Genomic DNA, 16,355 nt, shown 5'->3' with positions numbered 1-16,355 from the left:
CTGATGAGATCTTTAGCTGTCTAGCTGCCTTTAGAATATAATGTCTTGGGTTTGGTGAGTGTTGTAGTTCATAATCAGATACATGTGTTTAGAGTCAGGCTAGGCATTCTTGAGGATCTAAAGAAAGTTTGGTAAATTTTCAGATTATTATCAGGTCTTGAATACCCATCCACCACAGCAAAGTCAGGAGTTGTACAGGATATAGAGTCTTTGGAGCATTAATAAAATAATGGAGGACCCATAAAAGATTTAAAAATACAAAATGACATTCCAGATCTAACCATTTATATAACTAGTTGCATCCATGCAGAAATATTCTGATACAAGAATAAATAAATAAAATAATAATAACATGTGAATACATTCTTCAAATGTGAGTCTTGGTGAGAGAAATATTAAGATCTAGGTGCTGTCTGTGGCTTTACCATTTGCAAATTATACCAATTCCAATCGCCACAGAAAACATTCTTCTCATCTGTAGATGGGAGTTAATCATTGCTCTCTGAACTACTTCATGAGTGTTTACAATATCAAGCGAGATGAAGTACACAGAAGTAATTTAAAAGATGTATGTGATAAGCACATGCCATGTGGATTTATTACTGTGTACAACCTCACTGAGACTCAAATATATAGAAAACTAGATAATATGCAGTTACCACTGGAGTCTTTTTCTCACATTTGGTATGATTTGTCTTAAGTGATGTCAGGACTTTTGCTTCTGTTTTATCCCCTTTCTTTCTCTATATATTTTTTAAGTTGATAAATATTGTTTAATTTATTGTGTACAGCATGATGTTTTGAAATAAGTCTACACTGTGAAATGGCAAAGTCAGGCTAATGCATTACCTTACATACAATTTGTGTGTTTGTGTGGTGAGAACACTTAAAATTTGTGCTCTTGATGACTCTGAAGTCTACAGAACATTGCTGTCAACTAGTCACCATATCATACAGTAGATCTCTTGAATTTCCTCCTCTTGTCTAAACTGAAATTTTGAATCCTTTGATCAACATCTTCCAACACTCTTACCCCCAACCTGTGCTCTCTGCTTCTGAGTTCTACATACATGAGATCCCATGTTATTTGTCCTTCTGTGCAAGGATCATTTTATCTCATGTGAAGTCATCCAGGTTCATCCATGTTGTTGCAAGTAACAGAACTTCCTTCTTTCAGGAGACTGACTAGTATTTCATTATGCATATATCCCACACTTCCTTTCTCCTTTCCTCTGTTAGTAGATGATTAGGCTGATTCCGTGTCTGGCTATTATGAATAATGCTTCAGTGAACCTAGGGATACAGATGTCTTTTTATCATACCAATTTCATTTCCCATGGATACCTACTCAGTAGCAGGATGGCTGGATCATAAGGTAGTTCTATTTTTAATTTCTTGATAAACTACCATGCTGTTCTTAATAATGTTAGAACCAAATTACACTCCCACCCATAGCTTGCAATTTCTTTTCCACATTTGCTGATGCTTTTTATTTTCATCATTTTTAAATTTTTTATTTTTAGTTATACATGACAGTCGAATGTATTTTGACGTATTGCACATACATGGAGTATAACTTCCCATTCTTGTGGTTGTACATGATATGGAGTTACACTGGTTGTGTATTCATATATGAACACAGGAAAGTTATATCCAATTCACTCTACTATCTTTTCTATTCCCATCTGTCATCATTTTGATAATAGTCCTTCTAACAGCTGAGGTGATATCTCTTTGTGATTTTTAATTTGCATTTTTCTAATAGTGATTTTGAGCACTTTTTGAGATACCTATTGGCCATTTGTATGTTTTTCTTTTGAGAAGTGTGTATTTATGGTTTCCCTCATTATTAACTGGGTTATTTATTTATTGCCATCCAGCACCACTATGGAAAAGGCCATCTTCCCTTCAAGCATTGCTTTTTCACCTGTGTCAAAAATCCGTTATGCAAGCTAATGTGGGTCAGTTTGGGGATTCTCTATCTGTTCCTTTCACCTGTGTGTCTATTGCTGCACCTATGTCATGCCATCTTAGTTATTATAACTATTAAGTAAATCTTCATTTCAGGATGAATGATTCATCTCACTTTATTTTTATTTGTTCAGAATTGTTGTAGCTAATCTGAGGCTTGTGCTTTTGCATGTAAATTTTAGAATGACCTTATGTATATCTACAGAAGACTTTGCCAAGATTCTGATACGAATTGCAATAAAGCTATAGATTAATTTTTGAGAGAATGGACATCTTTACTGAGTTGAATCTTTAATCTGTGTATTTATTTAGGTCTTTTTTTAAATTTTAATGGCATTTTGTAATTTTCAGGATACAGATTCTGTACCTGTTTTGTTAGTTTTATAAAAGTATTTCATTGCTATGGAACAATTGTAAATGGTAATAATATTTTTCAAATTAATGAGTGTTCTCTCAGAGATCCCTCCCTCCACCAAAGAAAGAAATGTAGGGTTAAAAACAGACCTTAAAGATGTCTGATCATTGCTGATGTTTTATATGATGCCCTGCCTTCCTGTCTGAGGGGTTTACCATTCCAGTGAAGCCAGTGACCAACTACAACCACAGGCTTCATCTAGGAACCTTTGTTCTCACATTTTTAATTGAAAATCTGAGCTGAATGACCTTGAGGTAGTTTAATGTTCTCTTTTTATGAAATTACACAATAATGCTAAATAATGCAGGGTAGATGTGATTAAATTTAATGAAATAACATATGAAAGCATCTAGCATATAGTAAATAATCAAGAAATGTTTCCTTCCTTTCTCTCTCTCTCTCTCTCTCTCTCTCTCTCTCTCTCTCTCTCTCTCTCTCTCTCTCTCTCTCTCTCTCTCTCGGCTTTCACTTCCTTCCTCTTTCTTGCCATTCAGATTTATGACACCTTGTCAGTCCTTTATGGTAGATGGGAACAATCTATCTGTTCCCATCTAGGTAAGGTCACAGGTCTCCCACAGCCTGGCTGGTTGCTTTGGAGACTGGCTCCCCCATGTTCGGCTGGTCCCCTGGAACTCCTCCTCCTCCTCATCCATGTCTCATTCTGCTGGATCATGTGGCTGGTGATGAGGATAATTAAGTGACAGTTTGTTTTTTCATTTAAAATTCTTTATGCTAAGCTGTATGGTGAGTTTTCATGCACAATGAGCCACTGCCTATGTTTTCATAAAAGGAAGGTGGTCTGTGGTCGCTAAGTAGCATGAGTAGGTGAACATGGGAGAGGCTCTAACAGGCAACTGAAGCCCCTCAGGTTTTATTTCATTTGGGTGCAGACCTCAGCAAAGTATAGAATAGTAGGGAAGCAAGCAGATGCAGAGACTCTCCTGAAGCTCTTGGCCTGAGCACATAGTAATAGTCCCAGCTGAGAGTGGGCCAATGAAGATCGTCAGCCTCCCAGGAGAATCCGCCCTGAAACAGGAACAGGTTATGTAGAAGCCTTTTTTTTTTTTTTTTTTTACAAATTAATTAATTAATTAATTTGTTCTAATTTGTTATACATGACAGCAGCATGCATTTCAATTCATAGTACACAAATGGAGCACAGTTTTTCATTTCTCTGGTTGTACATAAAGTCGAGTCATGCCCTTCAATAAATTAATGTAGAAGCCTTGAAGAAGTGCAGGAAGGGAAAGTAATTCTTCCTTTAGACAACACTCATATTTGACTGGAGTCTTTCTACAGCTGATTATGCTGGTTTTTTTTTTCTTCTCCCTACTTTGACACATTCTTATCCAGCTAATTTGTAACAATCCTCTTCCCATCCCCAATAGAAGCTGAGGGCCAAATATATGACTCAGGGATTGTGCTGGACCTCAGAGCCCTTGTAAGTGCAGACTGAGGGCATCAACTACAGCATCCTAATTGCTGTCAGATGACCAATTATTCTAATGGGTCAGAGCCTAGAAAAATTATATTACACCTGTCCTCTACTCACAGGTGTCAAACCAAGATGGAAACCGTAGACAAGAAAACCCAGTACAGCCCCAGCTTTGAAGGATAACTTATGAGATAAGGAAGCTTTTTTTAAAAAAAAAAATCTATTCATTTTCCATTAGAAATTTAAGTGCTTCTTTTTAATTGTATTGGTTTAGGATTCAGAGAGCCACTCAAAATAGAATTTTAAATGATTGTTGGTCTTTGATAATGTATATTTTTAATTTCTCTTCAAGGGCTGCTTGGCCTGGTGATAATTTCTCTCCTGGAGTTCCCCCTTTCAGGCAGTTTTAGTAGAAGTCATGAGCACAATAGTGTTTAGAGCACAGTTAGCCCACAAGAGTAAGCTGGCCTCTGCCAGATTCCTGCCAAATGTCTGATGTACCCAGCCTGAGCTCATCTCATCTTCTGGAGCCTAATGCACTGAGCCCTGACCACAGTGAGCTCACCCATATTGATCTCTTCCTCTTCTTTTTTCCAGCAAGGACTGAAAATAATCCACCATGCAGAGAAAACACTGTCTAGCTTCTGCAAGTGGCAGAAGAGCATCAATCCCAAGAGTGACCTCAATCCTGTCCATCATGATGTGGCTGTCCTTATTACCAGGTATGCCAGAGACTATGAGGAATATGGGGGCAGCAAGTTGCACGGAGCTGGTAGCAGAAAGGCTTGCCAATTACTCTGTTTATGAGATTCTCACTGTTCTTTGCTACTTTTGTTCATCAGTGGCCTAGGCAGCTCCTGACCCCATCACACTTGGCTAATATGACAGAGCCCTCCTTGATGATAAACTGTAGCACAATAAAGATTTCCTCTTTAAAACTGGCTGCTTCGTCCAGCTCAAAAAAACAATCAAGAAGCTTGTTTCCAGAGCCTCATAAAAGACTCCTGTAACTCCCATTCATATAACCCAGCTACACCACTGCTCAGTATTTATCCAAAATGTTAAAATCAGCACATGGTAGGAATACAATGCCTACCCAGGTTTATAGCCGTACAATTCACAATAGCCAAGCTTCGGAACCAGCCTAGGTGTCCATCAACAAACAAATGGATAAATAGAATGTGGTATAAATATTCAGTGGAGTTTTATTCAGCTACAAAGAAGAATGAAATTATATCAATTTCAAGAAAATGGATTGAACTAAAGAAAATCATGTTAAGTGAAATAAACCAAACTCAGAAAGTCAAGGGTTGTATGTTTTCTCTTATGTGTGGAAAGTACAAAGATAAAAAAGAGGGAAAAGGGATTTCCTGGAAATAGAAGGGAGACCAGTAGAATTAAAGAAGAGTTTCAGGGGAAGGAAGGTGAAGGGGAAAGGGGAGGTACTGGGGAAGAAAATGATCAAATTACATTATGTGCCTATATAAATATGTCACTATTACATGTAATTGCAATGCATCAATAAGAAGTTTTAAAGACTTCTGCAACTTTAAATCAGTGGGATTTCCAATTCTTTATTTTTATATTTAAAAAATTCTCCAATTAATAAAATGCAACTTTTTCTACAGAAATCTATTTTCTTTTTTAAAGCACAAAGCAAACACACACTAACTGTTGTTGAGATATAAGGAACAGGTGCTCCATTGAGTAGGCAGAGTAGTTTGGTTATACCTTTCTCCCTTTTATCCCCATAACAATATGGTTCTGTTCTGATCACCCATAGACCCTGTGGTACTAATAAAAACCATCAAGCCTTCCAGGACTCATAACTGTGAAAAGGACCTGGTCAGCCCAGGTCCTTTGAAGTCTGTTTTCTTATTTATGCCTAAACCATTTATTGAGCTAATAAATGAGCTAATAAATTATTGAACTCACCCACCCCTACTCTGGAAGAACCATATTCCTACAATTTTTTATTACTTTCTTCCCCCATCTGCCCCCAGCTTTAAAGCTAGACACTTAGTAGGCTCTCCATAAACAATTACTTAGTGGACACGACCTCTTGCCATATCAACCTGAGAAGGTCAGTGGATTAGCAGTACTGTGTGCCAGGCACTATAGAAGAGTTTACATTCTAAAAGGGATAAATTAGTTTTCTGGGCACCCTATGCAGATTCAGAGGCATTCATAAATCAACAATATACAGTAAAAAAAGCCTCTGGGCCCTGCCCTTCAGCCACAAAGAACCAGAGCCCCTGTGCTACATTTCACATCCACACCAACCTATTTTCCGGGAGAACTACTAATCAACACAAGGTGTCACAGAATCCAAAGAAACTACTATTGTAGGTTTGTGCTAAAGATTTCCCTGGGAACATATTTGCATTTAACAGGTTTTCATAATTTCACTTGAAAAAGTGATTCTGATGGTTGGAGTTTCTGATCAGAGTAAGGCAGGTGTTTGGAGAGTATGGGGACTGATTTTCATCTCCGGTAGACATTCTTTGCACTGCATGATGACAGGGCCAAGGTATTCGAAGGAAGCCTGACCTTCACAGGACAACCCATTCCCAGGGCCTTCTTAGAAGTGGAAAAACTTTCAAGTTCTAAAATAAAACTCAGTAATATTGGCATTTGGGGCTGGATAATTCTGTTTTGTGGGTTGTTATCTTCTATGTTGTGGTATATTTAGCAGCATCTCTGGCCTCTGCTCATGAGATGCCTATAGCATCCTCATACAAGTTGTGACAACCCAAACTGTCTCCAGATGTTGACAAACATCCTTTTGGAAGGTATGAAAAGCAAAATCACCTCCCTGCTCCACCCAAACCATTTTGAAAACCGTTGGCCTGAAAAAAATTAGTGGGATCAGGGAGAAAAGGAGATATGAGACTGAGTTTTGCCAGTACAGACTAGTCTGAGATCCACATTAACAGAGTTCTCTAAAGAGCTGTATTCAAGAGAAGGTGGATTTGGCTAGGAACACAGTCCATGTGTTTGCACTGGCAGCTAGTGGTGGCATTCCAAGGCATATTTTCTCTTATATACTGTCCCTGGTGCTCAGTGGAGGGTGAGCTAATCTCCTCGTGGAGGCTGAAGCCCCTTACCTAAAAGAACCATATTCCTACAATGTTTTATTACCTTCTCTCCCCACCCTTTAAAGCTAAACACTTAGTAGTCTCTCCATGAACAATTACCTAGTGGGCACGACCTCTTGCCATATCAACCTGAGAAGGTCAGTGGAGTAGAACTGAGTGCCATGCATCTTCCCTAGAAACTCCCTGAAGACCTGCACTTTTTGAATGAAATAGTAACAAGTGCATCCTGCAGAAGAGATAGGAGCATGTTCAATTGTTTCTCCTATAGAAATATTTAAATGATTGGGTTGTATGACATAGCTCAATGAGCCACCCAGAAGCTGCTGCCATTGAGGGCAGGACTTAACCTTAATTATATAAATCTCAGGACTTCATTGGATTCATGCTAGTCAAGAAGTATTGGCCAAGAGTTCTTCTTATACTGAAGAAACTCAAATGCCCAATGAATTACTCTTCCAAAACTCTTGGCGGTGATTGAAATAATCCATGATAGAATGAGGGCACATTTTTTATATTTAAAAGTTGTGACTATTTTTTATGAGGTCCTAGGAACCTTCCTCTCTTTTTCCAGGGTCAGTAAATAGTGAATTACTGGTTACAAGAAGCAGCAAGATTGGAGAGAGTTTGTGTGGGTGGTGAGGGGTAGAGGGCGTGCACTCCCTCTTGTGCGAAGTATTGAGAGTGTGCAGGGGCTAGACAATTGATTTAATTTTTGTATGATAGAAGCAATCAACTTTTTCATAAGTAAAAGAAATTCTTCAATGAGGTCTTCTAAACTGTTTCCATTAGTGTCCCATAGGTACTCCTAACAGTGGGGTCCATTCCAACATGTCATCCATGCCTGGAATGAAATTCGGTCCACCTCAGTCCCCAGGACTCCCTCCCTCTCCCTGCACTTTACTTCACCGTCCTGCCTTCATTCATCCACTCCACTGTTATCTCTAAGTTGATGCTTTACAGGTGTACACAAAGGTGGAGTTCACTGTGGCAGATTTATAAATGGACGTAACATAATCTGGTCAATTTCATTTCAGTTCCTTTCTTTTCCTATCTCTCCTCATTCCCCCTTAATCCCCTTCCTCTACTCCATTGATTTGCCCTCTAATTTCACGGGGTCTCCCCATTCTCCCCTTATTTTGCTCTAGTCTCTGCATATGAGAGAATATTCAACCCTTAACTTTCTGAGTCTGGCTTATTTCACGTAGCACAATGTTCTCCAGTTCTGTTCTTAGACCGACAGATGCCATGATTGTGTTTGCTGCTTGGCTATTGTGACTTGTGCGGCTATAAACGTTGATGTGGCTGTATCCCTAGAGTATGATGATTTTAGTTCTTTTGGATAAATATTAAGGAGTCACATAGCTGGGTTAGTGGTGATTTCATTCTTAGTCTCTGAGGACTTTCCATACTGCTTTCCAAAGTGATTATACTAATTTGCAGTCCCACCAACAATGTGTGAGTTTACCTTTTCCCCCACATCCTCACCAGCATTTGTTATTTATTGTTTGTATTCTTGATAATTGCCATTCTGACTAGAGTGAGAGGAAATCTCAATGTTGTTTTGATTTGTAATTTCCCTGATGAGTTTTGAGCAGAGAACTCAGGAAGACTAAAAAGAAGTTCCATTATTGGGAAAACCCCAGTCACTTCTGATGGTCCCTTCCAGAGTTAAAAGTTCAAATTAACTTTAATTTTCAATAAAATCTTCTCTTTTTGGCCAAATCATTTAATTTGGCCTCCTGATATCAAGAGCAAAATGAACTCAAAATAAATATTTAACACATCTCCCCACAGTTTTTAAGTGTTAGGGAAGTACTATGATTAAGAGGTAAAAGCAGAATAAAGTGAATTCAAAATTATCCCCTTCATTCACAGGGGCTTTCACAATTTTAAGCATGTTCTACAGACTATATTGATGTAAATTTACACCTAGACATGTTTCCAGGAAGCAAGTTTCTTCTAGATATTTCTTTGGATCCCTAAAACATCTCTGTCATCTGCTTTCAGAAAAGACATCTGTGCTGGTGTCAATCGCCCCTGTGTGACCTTGGGTCTGTCCCACTTGTCAGGAATGTGTCAGCCTCACCGCAGTTGTAACATCAATGAAGACTCTGGACTCCCTCTGGCCTTCACCATTGCTCATGAGCTTGGACACAGGTAAAGGGCTGAGCAAGTTGACACGGGCTTGCCATGTTCGTGCATCAGTATCAGCAGAGGGAATGAAAATTACCTTACACTGTTGGGAGGTGTGAACTGTTCTGTGGCTTGAGGCTCATCCTCCTAGACCTCCACTTCTCCATCTGTGAAGTACAAAAAGAGCACAGTTCACAACCTCCAGTGCCTTCTCTGCCCTGACCACTTCTGCCCACATACATCAACAAGACCACCATAGTTCTCTGACTCAGAATGGGGTGAGCAGAGGCAAGGAGACCAGTTACTCCTGAATTAACTCAGTTGTTTAATTCAGGAATAAATTCTGATTAGTTCTTAGGACATGGTAATATTAATAACACTAAAAAGTCATAAGCCTAACGTTTTTTGTGTCCTTCCTGCATGCCATTGTGCTTGTCATTGTGTCATTGAATCTTCCCAACCAACTAATGAAATAGATTCTATTGTTACTATTTGTTAGCGTCATTTGACTTACATGTATTAAAAAGCAGAACACTGAATAAATAAGACATTGAAACAATTTGAAAAGAATGTTAAATGAACTCCAGTTAACAGGATACCAGAGTTGTTGCAAAATATAAATGTGTGAATTTGATTTTATGAATCTCTTGAAGGCAGGTTTCCAAATGTTTGATTGAAGGCATAATGAGGATTCTGGATAGGCCAAGTATCAAAGGTTTCTGTGGGGGAAGATCTTAGCTTATTTATAACTTTGTTTTCAACTTTTAGACAGTAACTGTTCTACTTCAGCCAAACAGCATAAGAAAAAGAAAACAGAACAAAACCAAAACAGCTCTGTAGGCTCACACCTCTGCATGCTAGCAAAGTCTGAGTGTGGAACTGAGACTTCCATCCATGCCAGTCTGTAACGAATCACCCAGCACTGCCACTTGGGCATTTATAAAGTTACATAAGGCACAAGGACTTTCATCCTTGCAGGGCAGTTATGAGCACTCCAACCTTTTGTGCCAGTGCAGACAATGTGAGAAGTCAGAAATGCCACTCACTCTAACCGGTAGCACAAGTCAGCTGTGACACCCCTAACAACGCAAGTATCAAGAGGTTTTGTGGAAAACCTGAACTTGTAATTCCAATGTAAAAGATATAAAGAAGAATCAAATGGAATTTGTGGAACTGAAAAAATATGAAAATCAAAAAAAAAAAATCTCAGTGAATGTTCTCAAAAAGCAGAATGGAGAGCACAAAGAAAAGAATCAGTGAACTGGAAAACAAAGAAATAAAAATTATGTGATTAGAACAAAGAGAAAAAAAGACTGCCAGAAATTAAAAGTCAAAGCAGAATTTTAGAAACACATGAGATTATCAAAATGTCTTACATTTGGGTCATCAGAAGGAAAGGAGCAAATGGGATCAAAAAAGTACTTAAGATGCAAATGGCTAAAAACTCCCCAGATTTAATGAGGCATCCTAGGAAGCCCATAGGTACCTACAGATTTATAAAGCTGGAAGAAGCCCCAAAGGGGGTTAAAGCTAAAGAAAATTTATACCGAGATCAGTCATAATTAAACTTTAAAGTCTGAAGACAGGAAATCTTAAAAGCAGTGGGAATTGTCTCTTTGTATCTGTAGGAGGAACACACCTTGAATAAAGCTAGATTCCCCACCAGAGACCATGGCGGCCTGGAGGAGGTGGCACAATATCTTTCAAATGCTAAAAGAAAAGACCTGTCATCAACTAAGGATCATAAACCTAGCAAAGGAAAAGAGGAAGGAACAATTTTTAATTCATTTTATGAAACTAATATTACCCTGATACCAATATCAGACAAAAACACAGTACTGAGGAAAAAACTAAAAAATAATATCCTGCATGAGTATTAATGCAAAAAATTTTAAAATATTAGCAAATAGAATTCCGCAATGTACATTAAAAAAAAGATACAGACACAATGACCAAGTGAGATTTATTTCAAGGGTACAAGCTGGTTCAGTATTTGAAAGTCAATCAGCGTAATGCACCATAGTAACAGGCTAAAGAAGAAATATTCATTTCTCAATAATGAAATTCAGAGAGTTTAGAGTTCGTTTTTTGTGTTCAATGGCCAGCACTTTCTTTGGTTTCAGGTTTTCTAAGCCAAGGAGATCCCTCCTCCTTCCTTCTGATTTTGTGATTTCAGTTCTGAACCCTTATCTTAATGATGTTATTTTTTTAATGGTCTTTGTTTTTACATTAAACCATTCCAATGACTTTTAAACATATAGGCAGAGTATTAAAAAAAATGACATGATCACATCGATTGATGTAGAAAAAGCATTTGACAAAACTCAGCATCCATTTGTTATTATTTTAAAAACTCTCAGAAATAAAAAGAAACTTTCTTAATTTGATAAGGAATATTTCCAAAAGATTGACAACTAACTTATACTTGATAGTGAGAGACTGAATATATTCCCTGGATCAGAAACAAGGCAAGTATGCCATTCTCATCACTTCTTATTCAAAGTAGTACTAAAAGTGTCAGCCAGTGCAATTAGACAAGAAAATGAAACAAGAGGCATACATATCAGAAAGGAAGTAATAAAAGTATCCCTATTTGAAGAGGGCATTATCTTATGTGTGGAAAACTCTAGCGAAAACATACACACACACACACAAAAAAAAAAAAAAAAAAAAAAAACAGAAGAAGAAGAATAAGTGAGTTCACCAAGCTCACAGGACGCAATATAAACACATAAAATCATTTGTATTTCTGTATTCTAGCAATGAATAGATGGACACTGAAATGGGACTGAATAGAACAAATTATATTTCAGGCTTTTATAATTATGTCAAAATAAATATTATTGTTATGTATAACTAAAAAGAGCCAATAAAGGTCCCCCAAATTTTTTTTAAAATCCAATACTTTTTACAATCACTCAAAATTTGATTTTGGACTTTGTAAGCTTGTAGAGCTGTAGAATGAAATCCTGTTATTTTAAGCCATCAAGTTTATGGTAATTTTTATGGTAACCTTAGGAAAATAATATATCATACATTTAATGAATAACTAGTATCTATATGAAAAACTTTCAAAACTCAACTGTAAAAAAACAAATAATTAGAAAATGTGCAAAAGACATGAATAAGTATCTCTCCAAAAGAATGTAAAAATATATTTAGTACATGAAACAATGTTTAAAATCAGTAGCTATCAGGGAAATACAAATTAAAACCACTAATGATATAGCACTACACACCTACAAGAATGACTAAAATAATGAGGTATAACAAATCCCACTGTTAAGTATAATTATAATGTTATCAGTCCTAAAAAGAGAAAAAATGACTGAAATAAAAATCAGTTATGACACCAAATGCTATCAAGGATGCAAATAAACTGGATCATACCTCCATTGCTGGAGAGAATATAGAATGGTACAAGCACCATGGAAAATAATTCAGTAGCTTTTCTAAAACAAAACCCACAATTACAACATGACCCAGCAATTATACTCCTGTGTTTCATCTCAGAGAAATGAAGATATATTTTCATATCATAATTTATACATGAATGTTTATGGAAGCTTGATCATAATAGCCCAAACCAGGAAACAACCCAGGATGTTTCAACCCATCAGGGTGAATGGCTGAGGAAACCAGGATGGATACACATCATGGGACACCAGTCATCGAGAGAAAGGAAGGAACTACTAATACATGCCTCAGCCTTGATACTCTTCCAAAGAATGATGCTTAGTGAAAGAAGACCATCTCCAAAGTTGATCTACTGTACGATTCCATTTACATAGCATTATAGAAACAAGAAAATTATAGAAATAGAAAACACTGGGGCCAGGTGCCATGGCGCATGCCTGTCATCCCAGCGGCTGGGAAGGCTGAGGCAGGAGGATCACAAGTTCAAAGCCAGCCTCAGCAAAAGGAGAGGTACTAAGCAACTCAGTGAGACCCTGCCTCTAACAAAATACAAAACAGGGCTGGGGATGTGGCTCAGTGGTTGAGTGCCCCAGAGTTCAATCTTCAGTACCCCTCCCAAAAAGAAAATAAAACAGTGGGATTTGAGGGAGGGGAGAGAGTACAGACAGCTATGAAGTGCAGCATGAGGAATCATGTGGTGAGGAAAATGTTTGGTTTCTTTTCTGTGCCAAGATCAATATCATAATTGTGTTATTGTACTACAGATTTGCAAACTGTTACTTAGTGGGGAGGTAGGGAAAACATACATGATTATTTCTGTATTATTTCTCACAATTTCATCTGAGCTTGCAGTTATTCTAAAATTTTTTAAAAGTAATTTTTTCTATGTTTATCTTATTAATTTATTTTTTTACACAAATGGAGCATAACTTTTTTTTTCTCTGGTTGTACACGATATAGAGTCACACCATTTGTGCAATCATACCCGTACATAGGGTAATAATGTATATCTCATTCTACTATCCACCCCCACTCCCTGGCACACACACCCTCCCCCCTTCTGTTCAATCCAAAGTTTCTCCATCCCCACCCCCATTATGGATCTACATCCACTTATAAGAGAAAACATTTGGCCTTTTTTGGGGGGCGGGGGTTGTTTACTTCGCTTGGCATGATTTTCTCCAACTCTGTCCATTCACCTGTAAATGCCATAATTTCATTTTTCTTTAAGGCTGAGTGATATTCCATTATGTATATATGCCATAGTTCCTTTATACATTCATCTATTGAAAAGGCATCTAGGTTATTTCCACAGTTTATTAATAATGTGAAGAGAGAGCCAACAGAATGGGAGAAAATCTTTACCACATGCACATCAGATAGAGCACTAATCTCCAGGATATATATAAAAAATCAAAAACCTTTACACTTAAAAAAAATCAATAAATAGGCTAAGGAAATAAGCAGATACTTCACAGAAGAAGATACACAATTGATCAACAAATATATGAGAAAATGTTCAACATCTCCAGCAATTAAAGAAATGCAAATCAAAACTACTCAAAGATTTCATCTTACTCCAGTCAGAATGTCAGTTATCAAGAATTTAAGCAATCATAAGTGTTACTGAGGATGTAGGGGGAAAAGGTGCACTGATTCAATGCTGATGGGACTGAAAGTTGGTGCAACCACTTTGGAAAGTTGTATCAAAATTCCTTAGAAAATGTGGAATGGAACCACCATTTGACCCAGCTATCCCACTCCTCAGTCTATACCCAAAGGACTTAAAATTAGCATTCTACAGGGACACAGCCACATTAATGTTTATAGCAGCTCAATTTAAAAAGTTAATTTTAAAAAATGGTATTGGGCCATGTGCAGATGACCTAAAATATTTTTTTTAATGGCAAAAACAGACAATGGGAAGGGAAAGGAAAGGGAAGTAGGAAAACAGAAATGTTTAGAGTTTTGACTAAGTAACAAAAAGTTGAAAGAAGATTCATGAGCTTGATTTTGAACAATAGAAAAAAATGCTTTAGTAAGACTCCCAAAAATGGACTAAAGACTTTAGGAGCTTTCTGAGAAGATTTTGCATGTAGCAAAAGATGCTTCTGTGTAGTTAGCTCTTTTTGGGGGGATGGGGGGCTATATACTTCTAATTAGCTCTGGACCAAACTGAGAAATAAAATACTGTAAAAATCAATGAAATGGTCTAGAACAATCCAGAGAAGGAAAATGCAATGAACTAATATCCTAAGAAGATACTCATTGTGATTTACTAATAAAGATACCTCACTGTTTCTTGGAAACTTGTTTGTTTCATCATTGATTATATATAACGCTAAAGAGAAGGCAAACTAACTCACCTAACTATGCATAGGTGAATGCTTTCACTTATTTTGAAAGGGAATTTAAAAATGGACATCTGTGATGGCCCTAGATGATATTAGCCATCCGTCTCTGAAACGTCATGCCACCTTTGTTGGTCCCTAAAATGAATTACCAAAACTGAAAATAGAATTCCAGAAGGAAACTAAAAAACTTGACACATTGAAAAACAAACTGCTTCCACTGAAGAACAGTTTTTGGACTAGCCACATGGCTCTCACAACTGTATATTTGAGGTAAAGCCATTCATACAACATTTCCTGCTCTTGTGGATTCAAAATTAGCTATGCCTCTCCATCTTCAAAGTCTGACTTTTCAACAGCTCCTCCTATACAAAAGTGTCTCTCTGGGTTATTATCACCTTGGAGAAACTATGATTTTTCTCCCTGTTTAATTCCTGCTCTCTTGATATTCTTGTGCTTTGTGCCAGCTTTGGCATCCAGCATGATGGGAAAGAAAATGACTGTGAGCCCGTGGGCAGGCACCCGTACATCATGTCCCATCAGCTCCAGTACGATCCCACTCCACTGACGTGGTCCAAGTGCAGCAAGGAGTATATCACCCGCTTCTTGGAGTAAGTGGCAGTACATCTTATGTCAGCCTCACTTGGGTTTCTTTAAGGTGGGGGGTGCATTGAATTTTCCACAGCGGAGCTGCTTCCCGAGAAACACTTGTTTCCATCCCAGACCACAGTGTCAGGGCAGCACCACAGGGATGGAGTCCACATCTGCTTTCTGACCCTGAGATTTAGAGCTGTGCCCTGCATCCTGCCCTTCCTGGCTGCCCCTGCCCCAAGTTGGCTTTTTGTGATAGGACTGAGGATTAAATTTGGGGAACTGGCAGGAACAATCAGGACCAGGAGTGTTTAGCCAAACCCTCTTGGGGGTAAGATGATGATTTTCCAATTTTCCCACTTCTTTTATTTCCTAAACGTGGTATGGGGTATGAGTTGCATTTCCTTTTACTAAGTCCCTTCTTAGGTCCAGAGGGTTCTCTGGCACGTAAAAATAAAGTTGTCTTGAAGGACAAAGAGTGAACTAGAAGAATGGAAGTTTTTATTGAATGAAACACTGAAGGGAATACATGAACCATTTGCTCTCATTTCTGTTAACTTGTTTGCAGCCGAGGCTGGGGGTTCTGTCTTGATGACATTCCCCAAAAGAAAGGCTTGAAGTCCAAGGTCATTGCCCCTGGCGTGATCTATGATGTCCATCACCAATGCCAGCTCCAGTATGGTCCCAATGCTACCTTCTGCCAGGAAGTTGAAGTAAGTATTGGGTATCTTGGTGCACCTCATGGGTATGTGAAATCTCCAGCATGCTGAAGAAAGGGCCAGGGAAATATTTGGAAATTGGAAGATCCAGAAAGAGAAGCTTTATATTTATGGCAAGGTATAAATATACCTATGTTCATAAAAGGCAGAAGAATTAAATCTGTGGTCATTTATATTCCTTGATCCTGCCTCTTTGGAATTCTGGAATCTACAATTTTTGCAACC

General features: G+C 37.9%; 1 protein-coding gene across 3 annotated transcripts in view; it reads left to right on the top strand.

Moving 5' to 3' along the window:
• Adamts12 (ADAM metallopeptidase with thrombospondin type 1 motif 12) overlaps nucleotides 1-16,355 on the top strand; it is a 334,703-nt gene that overhangs the window by 177,953 nt on the left and 140,395 nt on the right. For all 3 annotated transcript variants that reach the window (XM_078017184.1, XM_078017196.1, XM_078017188.1), the window contains exons 6-9: nucleotides 4,419-4,543; nucleotides 8,927-9,076; nucleotides 15,288-15,431; nucleotides 15,980-16,124. In XM_078017184.1, coding sequence (XP_077873310.1) covers nucleotides 4,419-4,543; nucleotides 8,927-9,076; nucleotides 15,288-15,431; nucleotides 15,980-16,124 — 564 coding nt within the window. The remainder of the gene's footprint in view (nucleotides 1-4,418; nucleotides 4,544-8,926; nucleotides 9,077-15,287; nucleotides 15,432-15,979; nucleotides 16,125-16,355) is intronic.

Source organism: Ictidomys tridecemlineatus, chromosome 1 (assembly GCF_052094955.1).
Source record: "Ictidomys tridecemlineatus isolate mIctTri1 chromosome 1, mIctTri1.hap1, whole genome shotgun sequence".
Classification (NCBI taxonomy): Eukaryota; Metazoa; Chordata; class Mammalia; order Rodentia; family Sciuridae; genus Ictidomys; species Ictidomys tridecemlineatus.
The sequence above is the reverse complement of the archived record's forward strand: the minus strand, read 5'-3'. Positions and strand labels throughout refer to the sequence as shown.